This window comes from Salvelinus fontinalis, chromosome 37 (assembly GCF_029448725.1).
Source record: "Salvelinus fontinalis isolate EN_2023a chromosome 37, ASM2944872v1, whole genome shotgun sequence".
Classification (NCBI taxonomy): Eukaryota; Metazoa; Chordata; class Actinopteri; order Salmoniformes; family Salmonidae; genus Salvelinus; species Salvelinus fontinalis.
The window spans coordinates 12,331,908-12,350,194 of NC_074701.1; the positions used below are offsets into that span (position 1 = coordinate 12,331,908).

The following is an 18,287-nucleotide window of genomic DNA, read 5'->3' on the forward strand; positions in this document are numbered from 1 at the left end:
CTAATCATCTCCACACAAGCCCCAAAGTACTGAATGAGAACTGCCTACATTATTAGAGCTGGAGATTGCTAGTGTGCCTTTCAGACGAGATGATGGTTTTCTCACTTTGCTATCTCCCAGAGCTGTCTTTCATTGTTTGACCCACTGTCATTCTGTTAAAAGTTGTAGATGTATCCTCTAATGGTTTCTTGTGTTGTACCTAGCAGAGGTTTGACTGTGGCCCACTCATTTGAGGAAATTTGAGTACAGACGTGTCACGTTTGCTCTACTTCTTTGCAGTCCTGGCAGTGGTTCACCTCAGAGGTGAATACTGTATCATCCAATCACACTGTGCTGCAGAACTGTCCGCGCTGAACATCTGCGATGATAACACCACAGCTACACACACTAGGAACATTTTGTGAAATAAATGCTTGCTCTTTCTGATATTAACAGTGCATCTATTCGGCATTAGAATTAGACACCAGAATACAAGTTTGGGTAGAGTTTACAACTTGTTGAGGTCAATAGATTTGCATTAACACAATTGTTGTCATTCTGCATCAAGGCAGCTGTGTCAGGTGTATTTGGGTGGTCCAACCCTGCATCAATGATCATAGTCCCTAACACCAGTTAACAAACAGGCAACGATATATTATATGGTGATATATCAAACACATTACCAGAACAGTTCCAGCTTGACACGAGGAGATCATGCAACAGGTTCAGAGCCAAACAGGAGCGAGAAAATCCTACTGCAACAGAGATAGCGCCGAAAAGAGAGTGATGTCACGAGTCTGTAAATATGAGTCCTTTTCTCGGGCACTGCAGAGACTACCGCGGGTGTGGTGATTGCATTAGTAAGGCGCGCAGGGTCTCTGGCACAAACACCCGAATAAAAAAACATAATATCCTCTCCTTAGAGAGACCAGACTGCAACAGCTACACCCACCCAACACGGCCAGCACTTCCATGTGACGGGCCCTGACGTTCAAATCATTAATCTGCAGTCAGGTCTATTCACTAAATTGTCTCGCGACCTCACTTTGCTCGTGCGCTGACAGCCACTACATATCCAATAAAGGCGTGCCGTCAAGTGCATGCAGTGAAAAGCATCTCCCCTAGCCCAGGTTGTATATTAAATTGATAGCCTACATTGCCACAGCCCCACGCAAAGACCATCTGACATCTGCGCTCTCTACTTGACAACAGCTTGGTATTCCATGCACACCATCCCTTGCTCTCACTATGCCGCTTTTTCTCCCCTGTCTCACACACCAACTCTTCAATTTCTGCTTTTCAAACCCGGTTTATTTCATAGGAAAAATAACGAAATTGAACAGCCTCATAAAATGTGCAGGTTAAAGCAACTCTGGACAACACCGACATTCCACAAAACACCACTTTCGTGCACTATAAGGACTAACCTCCCAATCTAGCGAATCCCACTCTTCGGTAAACATCCGGAGAATTCCTGTCTGTCCAAACGCGGACTAGGCGCAGAGGCACTATGGAACGACTGAGCGATGCGATGACATTGCGCTGTCGGTGTTATCCTCATGAAATCTATTTTCATAGGAGACGTCGACAGGAGAAGGTATTCAGAAATACACACAGCGACAACACCATGACCAACTTGAGCGAGAAAGATTTAAAGATGGCTTGCTTTACAATCGAACGTTTCGGTGGAAGAAGGTTGCAAATAATTAGTAGGCTACACCACTTGCGCTTGCAGGCGAATACTGACAAGGCGCTCGTTCTATTGAGCACGGTTTCGATTTGAGCTGCCGTACTCCGTTTAGCAGAGGTAGCAGGCAAGAGAACCAACTTCGTGTTTCCAAAAAACGAGTAATGCCATCCTCAGCCATGGTTCCATTGCGCATCTCCCCATTACATGTTCCTTCTTTCCTCCGCAGGATTAGGCTACAACAAACAATAAAGCAACATTTGGAAAGGTCCCTTAACATCACGACGTGCTTGATAAAGCACGTGGCTCTACTGTTCGTGCAAAATCATGTGTTTGATTCCTTATAAGCAACAACCCGCGAGAGCCGGGGACGATGTGTCCTGTGAGAGGATTGTAATAAGGTCACTTCTGTACTCACCATTAGCACCGCAAAGTTATTGTGATGAGTGCAATGGATGGTGGTCGTGCTGCCCAGGGAGTCTGTTATGTGGCACCCCTCTGCCCGCCAGCCACCGTGCCCATCTAGCAGGTCAAAATCCCAATAGGCTGCGGTGGGGTCTACACCCAGCGCGAAGTGCCTGAGAGCGATGGTAACGGAGTGCACCGCGCTCCCGAGGGTACACCTATCTGCAAGAAAGCAAAATATTAAATTCGGGAAACCAAGTGGAAAGTCTTTAATTAAGTGCAACATCCAAGACGCATGGGCACAAACGAACACACAAACACACACGCACGCAGTGGTGTTACTGTTGCCAGACAAGCCATCAGTTATGATTCATTCTGCCTTCTTTCATTATTTTTATTCATCTTTCATTGATATGTTTATGTTAAAAGTTTAAAAGTTATTAAACATCTGGCACAGAAATCATCAAGAGGGTGGTATTTACGGAAATAACATGCATATACAAATAAATCAAATGTGGTGCGAATTAGGCTATGCGTTTAACTTACAAATACATGTAATATGGATGAAATCTCTACAAGCTGCGCACTCTTTTCCGTTTTGTATGCATGTGCGTGTTCCTGTGTTTGTCGACAGATCATAGTTGTAGACAGCGTTGACATCAGAGCCATGATGATAAAATGCATGCATTTCCTCTTACCTAATTTGGTGAAAGCAACTGGTGTCGAAACGCTCCTACGTTTTCCATCATCTGCAAGATTTGACGAATTCCCTGTGCAAGGAAAGAGTTTCCCATTTCGAAAGACAATAAACTGCAGCTTGCAAGTCGAGTTATCAACAGATTGCAACGCAGAGGGGTTAGGCGTACCAGCCAGCGGTAAATGGATTGAGGCGACTGCCACCGAGTTCTGCGGATGGAATAAAAAAGGACAACATTTAAATTAAATAAACCATTCGCTAGAGATGCGCTGAAAATTATCCCTCCAGTATAGTAAGATTGACAATTTGCTTCCCTCTCCAAGATTGGAAGCGATCAAAGAGCACAAGTTACCATGGGAATGGGTTTCACTCAGTAGGCTATGTCTGAAGCGCTCTCGTGCGCCTATTTGGTCAGGCTCCCTGCCGCAGAGGTGGAAATTGTTTTTACGCCTCGATCACACCGACAGTGAATTGCGTTTTGGTACACCAAAAGTAAATTCATTTCCAATTGAACGCTGCGTTTTCCTTACAACATTACATTACATTGCAGAGGCAGTTGCTGTGCTTTCTGTGTGGTGCATACGTTCGATTTATAGAACATATGCATCAAATTATATGCTTAGACAGCTTGACAGAAATAGTAGCAGAAGGGGAATTCTGATTTTTTTTTGTTGCATGCATATCAAGACGATGCTGCGTTCCATTTTTGCGCAATATCACTGTAGGTGTGATCAAGACTTTTTACCGTCTCAGCTCTGCAGCGTTGATTTAAAGAGACAACCGGACTCAATTGATCTTCCACTCACAGCCTTTAAACACCATGGAATCCCCTAACATTGCCCTTTGTGAGCTTTGGGAGGGATACAGCGTTTCTAAAAAGAGCAGCGGCAGGCATTACTTTGTGCGTTGGGTCCGGATGGATTGAGTGCGCTTAGGAGGACCCTACCCAGAGTAAGCATTCCTAACATATCTGAGTTCAAGTCTAATCATATAAAAGGATCCTAAAGTGCTACAGTCATCAGCTTAGGGGCATATGAGAATGCAACCTACACATAATTAATGTGATCTGATTCATATTTAGCTGATAAATGTTGAATAGATATTATACATTATTACGACAACATGATTGTATCTTTCCACTCCAACACAGCAAGATATACCTACCTAGTGATGTGTTTCTATCCATCCGTTTATTTGGACACCTACCATTTACCATTGCGGATATTCAGGGAGAATGATCAACAGAGAAACAGTGTTGGGTGAAACCATGATTCAACAACATAATAAAAAAAGTGTTCAAAACTTCTATAGGTGCATGAAGTCTGTTGTGGATGTGTGTGACGTCAAAGAAGCCTGACACCAGCTAGTACCAAGGGAAGGGGCAAGAGTTGGGTGAGGAATGAGAAGGACTGGAACTGTCCCTTGTGCTGAAACATGGCGAGAGATGAACATTTTCTTCCTTATTATCTATTCTCATCCCATCCCCCTTGTTATAGTGGTCCTCTGTAGCTCAGTTGGTTCTGCAATGCCAGGATAGTGTGCTCAATTCCCGGGACCACCCATAAATAAAAAGGGAATGCAGGCATGACTGTAAATCACTTTGGATAAAAGTGGCTGCTAAATGGCATATATTATTGCTATTTCCCTCACATATATTATGGTTAATGGGTCGTTTCAGTCCTGTGTTCAGCCTTGTGTCCGCTTGGCCAGCTGAGCCGTGGAGCAAACTAAAAACAAATAACAATAATACATGTATACAGTGCATTTGGAAAGTTTTCAGACCCCTTGTCATGTTCCACATTTTGTTACGTTACAGCCTTATTCTAAAATGGATGAAATAAAAAATAAATCCTCATCAATCTACACACAATACACCATAATTATCAAGGGAAACCAAGTTTTTTGATATTTTAGTAAATGTATACAAATGTAATTTTTAAAAAGTACCTTATTTACATAAGTATTCAGACCCTTTGCTATGAGACTATAAATTGAGCTCAGGTGCATCCTGTTTTCATTGATCATCCTTGAGATGTTTCTACAACTTGATTGGAGTCCACCCGTGGAAAATTCAATTAATTGGACATGATTTGGAAAGGCACATCCCTTTCTATATAAGGTCCCACAGTTGACAGTGCGTGTCAGAGCAAAAACCAAGACATGAGGTCGAAGGAATTGTCCTTAGAGCGCCGAGACAGGATTGTGTCGAAGCACAGATCTGGGGAAGGGTACCAAAACATTTCTGCAGCATTGAAGGTCCCCAAGAACACAGTGGCCTCCATCATTATTAAATGGAATAAGTTTGGAACCACCAAGACTCTTCCTAGAGCTGGCCGCCCGGCCAAACTGAGCAATCGGGGGGGAAGGGCCTTGGTCAGGGAGGTGACCAAGAACCCGATGGTCACTCTAACAGAGCTCCAGAGTTACTCTGTGGAGACGGGAGAACCTTCCAGAAGGACAACCATCTCGGCAGCACTCCACCAATCAGGCCTTTATGGTAGAGTGGCCAGATGGAAGCCAATCCTCAGTAAAAGGCACATGACAGCCTGTTTGGAGTTTGCCAAAAGGCACCTAAAAGACTCTCAGACCATGAGAAACAAGTCCTCTGGCCTGAATGCCAAGCGTCATGTCTGGAGGAAACCAGCACCGCTCATCACCTGGCCAACACCATCCCTACGCTGAAGCGTGGTGGTGGCAGCATCATGCTGTGGGGATGTTTTACAGCAGCAGGGACTGGGAGACTACTCAGGACTGAGGGAAAGATGAAGGGAGCGAAGTACAGAATAATCCTTGATGAAAGCCTGCTCCAGAGAGCTCAGGAGCTCAGACTGGGGCGAAGGTTCAGTTTCCAACAAGACAACGACCCTAAGCACATAGCCAAGACAACACAGGATTGGCTTCGGGACAAGTCTCTGAATGTCCTTGACTTGAACCCGATCGAACATCTCTAGAGACCTTAAAATAGCTGTGCAGCAACGCTCCCCATCCAACATGACAGAGCTTGAGAGGATCTGCAGAGAAGAATGGGAGAAAATGGCCAAATACTGGTGTGCCAAGCTTGCAGCGTCATACCCAAGAAGACTCGAGGCTGTAATCGCTAGCAAAGGTGCGTCAACAAAGTACTCAGTAAAGGGTCTGAATACTTATGTAAATGTGATATTTCTAAAGTTCTAAAAACAGTTTTTGCCTTGTCATTATGAGGTATTGTGTGTAGATTGATGAGGGAAAAAAACAATTTAATCAATTTTAGAATAAGGCTGCAAAGTAATAAAATGTGAAAAAAGTCAAGGGGTCTGAGTCCTTTTGAATGCACTGTATATACAGTACCAGTCAAAAGTTTGTGTCCAAACTTTGGGCAAGCTTGTCATCCAGACGTCAAAATACTGCCCCCTAGCCCAAGAGGTTTTAAGGGTTTGTTAGTTATTCGTTTCTGCATTTACTCACACTTGAAAGGCTATTGATTCAAATCCTGCAGAAATAGATGAATCTTTAGAATTTCATCCTGCAGAGAGAGATACCATTTAGGTTATATGGGTTTCCTCCAGAAAGGCTTAAGCAAGCAGTCTATATCTAAAAAGCTCTGGGATAAAAGGCACCCCAGGCTGCGTCAAAGTGGATTTGATCTGTGACGTTGTCAGGGACAGGTGAAGGATAGTGGAATCCTTGAAGGGGTGGCTCAAGGATGTGGATTCATATTCACAAAGGGTCTCAGAGTAAGAGTGCTGATCTAGGATCAGTTCCTCCCTGTCCATGTCTAATCTTATTCATTATGATCTAAAAGACTAAATTGATCCTAGATCAGCAGTCATACTCTGAGACATTTTATGATGGGCACAGATCTCAAACGGTAAGGAATGACAGATGACCTCACCTCATAACACAGATCGTTTCAAATACCACAACACTGCATGGAAATCTTATCTCACAAGCCCATCTTCTCGCTGCATCTTTTCATCCTTTTTACCAGACATTTCAAAGGGATTTATAGCCCTGGGGATGTGCTGTCTATGGCATGCACAAGGCCTTGCTTTAACAAACGCTCTAAGTCCTTCCGGGAACGACCTAAGAAGGCAGTTAGGCTACATTCGCCTGAGGAACTCGCTGGGGACTTCACACTTCAGAGTTATTTAACTGGGTGCGGCGCCACCGTGTGACCTTCCCTGATCCCCTCCCCTTCCTGAGACGTGGCGTGCTGTAGCCTCTCTATAGCCGATACCTCAGAGAGCACATGCTTCTTTTAGTTCTTGTTGTTTTCACATTTCACACAGAGGTCATCCAGGCGAATGCCAGGAGTCACTTCTCATTTCCCTCAAGGTTGGCTGTCGGCGGTGAGCTGCCTACATGGATATAGGTGATACACACATACACACACACACACACACAAACTCACTGACTCTACTCCCCCTTCTTGCTCCTTGATGCAAGGCCATACATGCTATCAGCTAGGCCTACAGGGCAAACTCAGCCACAGACCTGCCCCAGGGCAAACAGTGAATCAGAAGCTCAGAGTGTGCCCACGCTTAACACTGGCTCCGTCCTCAGGTCCACAATGGATTATGGGCCATCTCTGATAACCGGCAGACAGAAGATGTTTACACCGAGAGGTCCAACAAACAATTACTCCCGTAAATGTTTTTCAAGCAAAACAGAACCCGGTTGTGTTGATGTCAAGGGAAGAGCAATAGGAGAGAGTCAGTCTGTCCGTATGAGCTCTATTGCCATGTAATCAGATCACTCAAATTAATGTCAAGCTAAAGTGCCATGACAATTAATATCTCTCAGCTGTAAAAATGAACAGGACACTTTTTCGAGCCAAATCTTAGGTAAATGTGAGTCAGAGAAAATGAATTATTGTGTTTGTTCGCCTTGTTTATTTGTTTGTGTGTGCGCACAAGCGTGTGTTTCTGAAAGACTACTGTCACGCACTGTCTAGTGATAAGTAACATCATTTGCTTACACTAAGCATAATGAGAACATGGGAATTCCTTTTTAGAAGTTCTTTCTAGCAATTGTTAGGCTGTAGCACAATTTAATAAGACGGCTCCACATCAAGAAGACATAATTCTCTCAAAATGATTGTCATGTTTGAAGCTTAAATGGCCCATCTCTCTTGAGCATTATAGTTCTGTTCAGTAGTGTGTTGTTAGCATTACTCACTCACATAGTGAGAGAAATTTAAACAGACTACATGGTTGCTATGCCAACGAGCTGCTTCCCCCAGACAAGGTTTGGATTGAGAGCAGATTGAAGAGAGGCAGGAAACACAACAGGCTCTGTGGAGACAGAACACTGTGACTGCTATGTCTTGGAAACAGATTTCTCTTCTTACACAGTCTTACCCAATTCTGAACTGTCTTCCACTATTTTTCTTTCACTTTTGAGAGAAATACAGTATGAAACAATCTCTCCACATATTGAAATATGAGGCAAATATCATATTGTTGCATTAATAATATGCCATTTAGCAGACACTTTTATACAAAGGGACGTACAGTCATGCGTTCATACACTTTACGTCTGGGTGGTCCCGGGAATTGAACCCACTAACCTGGCGTTACAAGTGCCATGCTTTACCAACTGAGTTACAAAGGAGCTAAGACAAACTGTTATAAATTGTTTAGAGCCTAAGTACATAGGGCTATGCTGTGGCTGGTTTGACAATCATTCCTAGTCGATAAACATTTGATTTGTTTGGCTCATCCAAAGACAAACTGTTATAAATGGAGCCTTCTGTGGGTACATAGAATATGCTGTGCCTGTATTTATATAATTCTTCCTAGTAAATTAAACAGCTGGGGTGACAGAGCTGTTTGCCCCGGGAGCATTTCTCTTAAAGACTGCACTGCAGTAGTGAGATAGATCTTAGCAGAACAAAGACATGCTTCTTGAATGTCGCAAAGAAGAAGAGGCTGTACTAGTCCTGTAAATGTTGTGATGCATTAAAACACTCCATATTCATTTTAAATCAAAGGGAGTGAAAGGCATATTGAGTGCCTGAAAGGATGACAAAGGCTGTCATCTAATAGTGAAATTTCAGATGTAAGTTATTCATTCAGTCATTAATTTCATTCCCTAAACCACTCAATACCTGTTCATTCAGTACATGATGCATTCACTCACAATAGAGCTGAATGACTTGAGTGGCAGTCCACCTTATTAAACTGAATGACTTGCAATCCATCATCTTCAGAAACACTCTATATGAATGGTTACCATGAAGCCAGGATCCAGCCCGAAAGCCTTAATTTTTTTTGCGGCTCACATGAGGATTTTGCCCACATACATGGCCGTATGGAATTATTCCAAAGTGCGGGAAATTTCGGCACCATATATCCCTGCCCTATCAGCTGCAAAGCTCAGACAAACGATGGATGATTGGACACTTGGTGCTGTAATAACAGTTGGTTATCACTTTGATAAAGTGCGATTGCTACGGCTAGACTTGCCGTAAAGGTCAAATAAAGCCACAACTTTGGATTCGGCTGTCATATATGGGTGTGTCTTCATTTGGCCCACTCCAGAGAAGAAGAAGAAAATTTTCCATTTAGTCCCAATCTCTGCATTCCATTACTCTACGATTGGTTTTAACCTTCATAATTTTCACCGAGGAGGCTGTGGGGCAAAAAAACAACAAGATAACGGTACAATAAAGCACATGCTACTGGTCCCTGATTTAGGTACAGATCCTCCTTTTTCTGCCAATCGAAAAAGAGACCGTATTGTTTCGGACATAAAGAAGGTCTCTGTTGCCAGAAATAGTAAAACAGGGGGCATTTAATATTTGTCACTACAACCAACTTGTGCATCTTTAGCAGCATCTGTCAGAGTTAACACTAAATAGCAATCTCCCTAGATAACATGGCTCGGAAATGCCAGGAATCTCACGATGCGATATAGGTGCCCGATTTGGTATGCATTGCGATTCTATATGTATCACTATTCTATATGTATCACTATTCTATATGTATCACTATTCTATATGTATCACTATTCTATATGTATCACTATTCTATATGTATCACTATTCTATATGTATTGCAAACAGACACTAGGGCTGAGAGAACTTTTCAACATTAAATTGTTTAAACAAAATTGGGATCCTTAACGTTCAGAAAAATCCCTTACAATTTAAATCACAGTGCAGATATCACAAAACATATTATTTTCCGTGTTATAGCCTAACTAGACAATAGACTATAAAGGCCTGGGGAAAGTTGTGTAATTTAAAAGTAGACTCAGTGATCTAAAGTAGATGCAGAAAGTAAACAGCATAGTAGTGGGTCAATTTCCGCAATCAAGAGCGTTGAAGCTCAATTTCTCTGCTGTTTTGGTACCCTGGCTACCACGCTGCGAACAGTGTGAAGCTAACCCGCGCACATGCGCATATACTGTGTGACTGTGTGAGAGCGAAGCGCTGCATCTCGCTCATATCAATATCGTATCCTATTCAATGATGATAGGCCATGCTTCACTGAAGTTGTGAGACATTGAGAGATACAGCTTTTGATTGCCAATAGATAGGCCTAATGCAGGTTCTGACTGTCTGCCTGGTGGCCGATCTGCCTACACTGTGCCCCTCCCATCACTATATGTTCCTTTGTTAGCTCGCTATGAAAGATGTGTGTTTGTGTTCTCGAAAGTACGGCAACTAATCAGTCGCCTCTGTTCCAAGCGGAATCGAATCTCGACACCGGGAGTAGACATGCAGGGAGTCGAGGAATCAATTAGTTTGTCACGTCATCGTCTTCAACAGTTGGAAATATGGCAAGGCAAGGCGAGCGATAGAAGCAAAATCCTGTATGGCAATACAAACTTTGTGGGGTGGAATTGAAGTACAGTAATGGTAGTACAGGTCCAATGATTAACCATCTGAATGGGACGCACTTTGAGACCCAACCCGTTGCTGGCAGCAGCGCGCGGCTGCATTGTAAATTCACATGGAATTTTAAAACCGATAATTTGTTCGGTTTTTTTGGGAGTCAGAGAATCTAATCTAATATCACCAACACTAATATTGCGATACTATCACTATCAGATAGCGTATTGCTCTAGAACAATGTGATTTAAACTTAAACAATAGTCGCTGCTTTGTGGCCGTGCAGATTTTAATTTAAGATTTGGGCTCAGAGGTGAGCCCAAACAATGAGTGTGTGACCTGGGGTGTACTCTACACATCTACTCTACACTCTACACATCTACACATCTCTACACATCTACTCATTCAATTACCTTTCCAGCTACTACCACATTTTGATTTTTTGTGTGTCGTCTTTACGACAATCCCCTCAAATTGTGGCCAGTCCACTGAAACGGCTGTAATTTCAGTGAGTGTAGTGTTTTAAGTACCACCCATTTGCATACACTGAATTCACAACAGCCTGAAATTGACACATTGTTGTAATTATCAGCACAGCACATATCATAGATTGTGACTTCACTTCTCTAAAGGTAATACATTCATCTCATGAGTTTAGAAGAGGACAGGCACACACACTCACACAAAAACACCTCTTTACAGATCAGTATCATCCACCTTTCTCACATTTCCATGAAGTATGGGCCATATTCGTTTATAGCAATAACCTTTGAGAGATGTTGGCTCATAGTGCCTTTCCCAATTTATGACACAGCAGCAAAGAGGAGGTATAGCTACACCGTTTCGAGTGTATCCATGGTAACCTGGTTATGAAGCTGGGTGACTTAATTTCATTGCAGGGCACCAGAGCGGGAGTTAAGGGAGCAACTGGTAACGTCTCATAACTGACAATGTACCATTACATCAAAGTGTAGAAACATGAATATTCATGTAGGAGATTGGGGGGTTTGATCATTCATCAGCTAAATGAAAGTCTAATTCAATAGCATACTGGTTGACAGTAACCTCTGCGAGGGCCGGTGTGGGAGGAAACTTTTATATCTGCAGTAGAAGTCAAATGATGTAATCATTTGAAATATACAGGATTATAGCAATCATCATTATAATATTAGGTTAGAATTACAACCAAGTCAAAGCGGGATGTGTTTTGAAGACAGGTTTATAACGCAGAGTATACCATTTTTAAGGTAATAATTGGTTATTATGCACATATAATGCCACCGACGCAATGGCGGCACATGGGGCTCTCCGATGTTGTACCTTTGAGCAGCAGACCAAGGTTAAGTCACAAATGGGACCCTATTCCCTATATAGTGTATTATACATAGGGTGCCATTTGGGACACAAAGCCATACATTTTATTTCACCTTTATTTAACCAAGTAGGCCTGTTGAGAACACGTTCTCATTTACAACTGCGACCTGGCCAAGATAAATACATCCCTCACTTTCCACCTACACACCTAGAACATGTCAATAAATGATATGTCAGAAAGGCAGAGGAATACGCCTGTCTACATAGCTAAGGAACATAATAATGAGGCCCCAGAACAAAGCTTCCGAGATGAATCATCTCCCATCTTACTTCTAAACGGCATAATGGGCGTCCTGCGATTTCATCACGGTGTTTGATGATCCGACAAGCTGACTGATTCCAGCTGAACCCTGGCATGCAGCAGTCAGCCCGTCAGCAGAGAGGAGGAATGAGTCCACACACAGGCACGCACGTGCATTGAGACCCAGACAAGCACACACAAGTACTGTCATACACATAGGCACACACACAGCACTGTCAAATATGTATGTGGTGTCCACAGTGTGACGTTAATGGATGCAAATGTAAACTCATAATGGCTATCCCATCATAGAATATTGATTTTGTTAACCAGATGAAGGTAATCATTTGAGTTAGGCAGCCAATGAATATCAACATTAACCAATGAATATCAAGAAAAAACTGTAGTACTGTATCTCTCCCTATCACTGTTTCAGAGTAGCAGATCAACAGAAAGCGAAACTACCATAAACATTACCTTCACACTGCTGTTGTGTCTAATGGCGTGCTCTTTAATTTGTATTTACCTTATGCTCCTTAACGACTGTTTGCCAGGTTGAATTGAACAGATCTAGAGAATTAAGAGACTTGAGGCGAGATAAAAGTGCTTTATATTTACAGCCTCCTGTTACCATATATTAATTATTTCCCTCTAAATCTTTGGCTGCACCAAATACAATTGTTCATCACTCTGATGATGAACTAACTGGCAACAATGACAAACTAACTTCCTTAGCAGCCCAGGGGGGGCATTCGTCATGCGTGCCCACAGTCTGAGAGTGCGTCACTGAATTATGCTCTGCCTTGAACCACATGCAGATTCTTTATGTGAGAGCAGAATGGGGAGGAAGAGATAGGGAAGATACACATTTCCAACCATTAGGAAAGAAAAGTCAATTGAGAAATAATATTTTACAAGAATTTTAGATTTGGATTTGCCAATACGTGTGCTAAATGAAATGCGTGTGATTCTTCAAATGATGTAGGCTCATCTCCTCAAACACTGAATAGGTTCAGGCAGTGCTTGACTTGGACAGATATAGGTGTGGGTACAGTTTTATATTTAGGCGCAGGACCTCCACAATACTTTTGAGATAATATTCTATAAGAGGAACAAGCAGTAGAACATTTGAGATCCTGGTTCTTAGCTCCTACCAAGTCAAGCACTGGGTTCATCTGTACTTAGTCGCATCCCATTCTTTTTCACTTTTAGGCCACCCTAGATCCAGAGCAGCTGTTTGGCATGCCTTTAGGCACCCCTCAGTGTCTTGGCCACATTCATAAGTCCAGACCTCTATTGATCTTTTCAACTGTCAAAACAATAACACGTTCTATATGCACGGGAATGAGGTTCTCCAGTAAACATCCCGTGTCAGTGACAGATCTGACTGCCTACTGAATCTGACTGACCGTCGCACCGATTTGCCTCCTAAACATTTTGGAAGTTGTTCATGTTGCTATGACCAGTCAACGCGTGCAAGCAGTTTTCTGGAAAGGGAAATACAGATTGGGAGAGGTGCTGCAAATTAACGTTAGCCAATAGGCTAGCAGAAAATTATGTGGCTATATATGTAGCTAGCTTACTAGCGACAGTATCAACTTGTTTGTTACTGTGTAAAATAGTAGTTGATTGTATCCTCTGAACTAATAGTTTCAGTATCTTGCTCTGTTAGCTACCAGGCTAATAAGCTAGCTAGCAAGTAGTGTAGTCATTTAGCTAGATAGCTGCAATGCAACATAACCAAAGCCATTTACAACCTTTTAAACACATCAATGGCTATGCATATATGGAAAGTATCAAGTTTTGTGTAATTGTCACTGTTTTAAGTAGATGGACATAACCTACTGCAATCATTCTGGTCAAACACATTCTGAGTTTGTCCTTGGTGAGAGAGTCTTTACAAATACTGCTGGTTGTCATCTCTGCCAGTGTGCATCCTCAGGTTATCAGGAGATGGGAAGCCCACCTGCCTGCTCTGCGGCACCATATTTTCTGAAACAGTAAAGCTGTTTCTTGACTTAAAACTGTCAAAGCTGCTAGTCATCGGTATAGCTATAATGAATATTTACTTTTTCCTTGAGAATGTCGACTGGAAATTGATTGACATAATAGCCAATAACACTGTTTAATTAGTTGATTGATTTGTCATGCCCATGTTATACCAATTAGTTTGCACAACTAACAAATTAGGTTATTAGTGACCTGTGATAGATACATGGTCCTACATTTAACAGTTATTATTGTCCTTAAATCACTAGTGTTCAAGAAACAACTAGGTTTTCTTGTAATGGTTTCCAACATACGATGTGCAGAAGAACTTCACTGAATAAGACATTTTTTGTATTGTAATTCTATTTGCAGAATACCTTATTGAACATCGTAGATGTATTGTTGTCTCTACCTTCTTACCCTTTGTGCTGTTGTCTGTGCCCAATAATGTTTGTACCCTGTTTTGTGCTGATACCATGTTGTGGTGTTGTCATGTTGTGTTGCTACCATGCTGTGTTGTCATGTGTTGCTACCATTTTGTGCTGCTGCCATGTTGTGTTGCTACCATGTTGTTGTCATGTTGTGTTGCTACCATGCTGTGTTGTCATGTGTTGCTGCCATGCTATGTTGTTGTCTTAGGTCTCTCTTTGTGTTGTGTTGTCTCACTTGTCGTGATGTGTGTTGTGTTCTATATTTTTTATTTCATTTCTTTTTAATCCCAACCCCCGTCCCCGCAGGAGGCCTTTTGCCTTTTGGTAGGCCGTCATTGTAAATAAGAATTTGTTCTTAACTGACTTGCCTAGTTAAATAAAGGTTAAATAAATAAATAAATAAATACAATTGTTTTTGGTAACAAAGTGGCACTATAAATTTGACTGAACACAGTTTAGCAACAATGGATAAATCCGTCCTCTTCTTCCTCCTCAGTAAAGTTACAAACATTAGTAGTACATTCGTGGCCAATATTTTTGAGAATAACACAAATATTAATTTTCACAGTCTGCTGCCTCAGTTTGTATGATGACAATTTGCGTATACTCCAGAATGTTATGAAGAGTGATCAGATGAATTGCAATTAATTGCAAAGTCCCTATTTGCCAAGAAAATGAATCCCCCAAAAACATTTCCACTGTATTTCAGCGCTGACACAAAAGGACCAGCTGACATCATGCCAGGGATCGTTAACACAGGTGTGGGTGTTGATGAGGACAAGGCTGGAGATAACTCTGTCATGCTGATTGAGTTCGAATAACAGACTGGAAGCTTCAAAAGGAGGGTGGTCCTTGGAATCATTGTTCTTCCTCTGTCAACCTTGGTTACCTGCAAGGAAACACGTTCCGTCATCATTGCTTTGCACAAAAAGGGCTTCACAGGGAAAGATATTGCTGCCAGTAAGATTGCACCTAAATCAACCATTTATCGGATCATCAAGAACTTCAAGGTGATCGGTTCAATTGTTGTGAAGAAAGCTTCAGGGCGCCCAAGAAAGTCCAGCAAGCGCCAGGACCATCTCCTAAAGTTGATTCAGCTGCGGGATCGGGGCACCACCAGTACAGAGCTTGCTCAGGAATGGCAGCAGGCAGGTGTGAGGGCATCTGCATGCACAGTGAGGCGAAGACTTTTGGAGGATGGCCTGGTGTCAAGAAGGGCAGCAAAGAAGCCACTTCTCTCCAGAAAAACATCAACGACAGACTGATATTCTGCAAAAGGTACAGGGATTGGACTGCTGAGGACTGGGGTAAAGTCATTTTCTCTGATGAATCCCCTTTCCTGATTGTTTGGGGCATCTGGAAAAAAACCTTGTCCGGAGAAGACAAGGTGAGCACTACCATCAGTCCTGTGTCATGCCAACAGTAAAGCATCCTGAGACCATTCATGTGTGGGGTTGCTTCTCAGACAATTTTGCCTAAGAACACAGCCATGAATAAAGAATGGTACCAACACATCCTCCGAGAGCAAGCCGTTTGACACTTATGAAATGCTTGTAATTATACTTCAGTATTCCATAGTGACATCTGACAAAAATATCTAAAGACATTGAAGCAGCAAACTTTTTGTGTCATTCTAAAAACTTTTGTCTACGACTGTAGTATTGGAGACAAAGTGATATTCCTCCTCGGTTTCTCTGAGCTATGGAGACTGATCATCAGCCAGGAACCACCTGTGACAAAGGAGCAGAAATTATGCAATGGTTAGCATGTGTGGAAACCTAAAACAGATTACCAATGTACAACTCAGGCAATTGCACTAGTCACAATTTAAATACCCTACCTCGTTTTTATTGTTCACTGTACGCTCCAACCATTAATTCACTAAATTTACCCAAGTATGATCTTATTGAGTAGTTGCAGCACAGGTAGGGATGACAACACACTATTGTCCATCAGACAAAGAATGAGGAACAGTGAACTAGACGAAACACTATTGTCACAGCTATTCCAGAAGAAGTCAGTCTAACGCACTAAGGTGGTCAAAGGCAAATGAAGTGAGGGAATGACACTATCTGCATCCCGATTCACCACCCTTCTCCCCCACCATAGATTTATAAACATTGGATTGGTGTTGTCATTGGCTATAGAGGGAGTTTCCATTGTTGTCAAATCCATGACAGTGCACACTTTGGGAGAAGGGTGTACAATCAGGACACAAGCCTACCCTTCACCCCTGAGTCAAAGGAAGCACTCATACAATCACCCTCATGGGCTTAAAAAGAATGGACTGGTGGTGTAAGGAATGGCCATTTTATTGCCACTCCAGCCTTGCTTCCTATGGGAGAGGATCCTCACCTGTTTGATGGTGGGCAGCTTGGTCAGCGGCATCTGGAAGACAGGAGGGGGCAGCATCTGCTGGAGGAGCTATTGGGGTTGTCCACACACAGCAGTACCATTGTTCAACGGAACCACTACTTTCTCAAAGTTTCCTGATGGTTTGAACACAAAATAGATTAGTTGGAAAGGCACACTTGTCAGGTCTGAAGCAAATTAACTTCTATAGAAAAGGTTTTTCTTCCACAAATAACTTGTGTAGCCTTCAAATATAGCAATAGGAAAATGAGACTGAATCAAACTAATTCCAGTCCATATCATAGATCAACCACTTTTCAGAGTCTCTGGTACTGTCCCAACTGTTGACAATTGACAATATTTAGTGGTACGGAAAGAAGGCAACAGTAAACATGCAATCTGCCACGAATAATGCAGCCCCCCCTCCACCAATTGAGCTTTTGCGTGTGACTAACAAATTTCAGTTAATTACTACAGCCCCCGCCTTGGGTCAATTAGTGTAATTTTGTAAATTCCGGATAGCTATGGCAAGACGCATCATTAAATCGGGACAGTGCTGTCTGAGATATTGCGTGTGACGAACGTATGAACGGACGGAGACAGTTCCACATTCCCCTCTCCGATTTCATCGTGGGGGACAACAAAAGCTTGACTTGCAACAAACAAAATGTCACAGAAAACCTCAGTGGGGGACGATGGGACTATGATATGAGTATAATTCAATTTTATTTAATGCCGTAGACAGCCCTTATCTTGTAATATTGCTGTAGCCTTTAGTATAGTACTGGGCGTAGAGGTGGTTGAGAGAGCACACAAGGGCTGAAGTATGTCTCAATTCTCTACCCTTCTCCCTAAGTGTGCACTTCTCATCATGAATTTAAAAGCATCGGGTTGGTGTAAGCATGGAAAGAAGGGCATTTCCATGGTAAATCCATGCAAAAAAGTATACAAGTATACACTTTGGCAGAAGGAAGAGAATTGGGACGCAACTCAGCAATATGACTTTTAGCTCCAACTCATTTGAGTGCTGCTTATGAGGAGAACGGGTACTTCAAACACGGTCTGTTCACAGTGTGTGACACATGATGCGTCTTTGGGTTGCATAATCAGTGCCAAGTAATGACTTGCATTGACTTGGAAACATAGAGTTAGATACAGTACAGTATCTACCTGTATGCTTGCAATCCCTCCACCTATCTATCCATCCAATCAGTAGTACCTAATATGCAGTGGTGGAACAAGTACCCAATTGTCATATTTGAGTAAAAGTGTAGATACCTGAATAGAAAGTTACTCAAGTAAAAGTGAAAGTCATC

General features: G+C 42.3%; 1 protein-coding gene across 1 annotated transcript in view; it reads right to left on the reverse strand.

Annotated features, from left to right (window-relative positions):
• LOC129836160 (adhesion G protein-coupled receptor A3) overlaps window positions 1-18,287 on the reverse strand; it is a 255,828-nt gene that overhangs the window by 52,550 nt on the left and 184,991 nt on the right. Inside the window, exons 13-14 of the mRNA XM_055902004.1 lie at window positions 2,770-2,977; window positions 2,085-2,293 (exon numbers count right to left, since the gene is read on the reverse strand). Of these exons, the coding sequence (XP_055757979.1) occupies window positions 2,085-2,293; window positions 2,770-2,977 (417 nt within the window). The remainder of the gene's footprint in view (window positions 1-2,084; window positions 2,294-2,769; window positions 2,978-18,287) is intronic.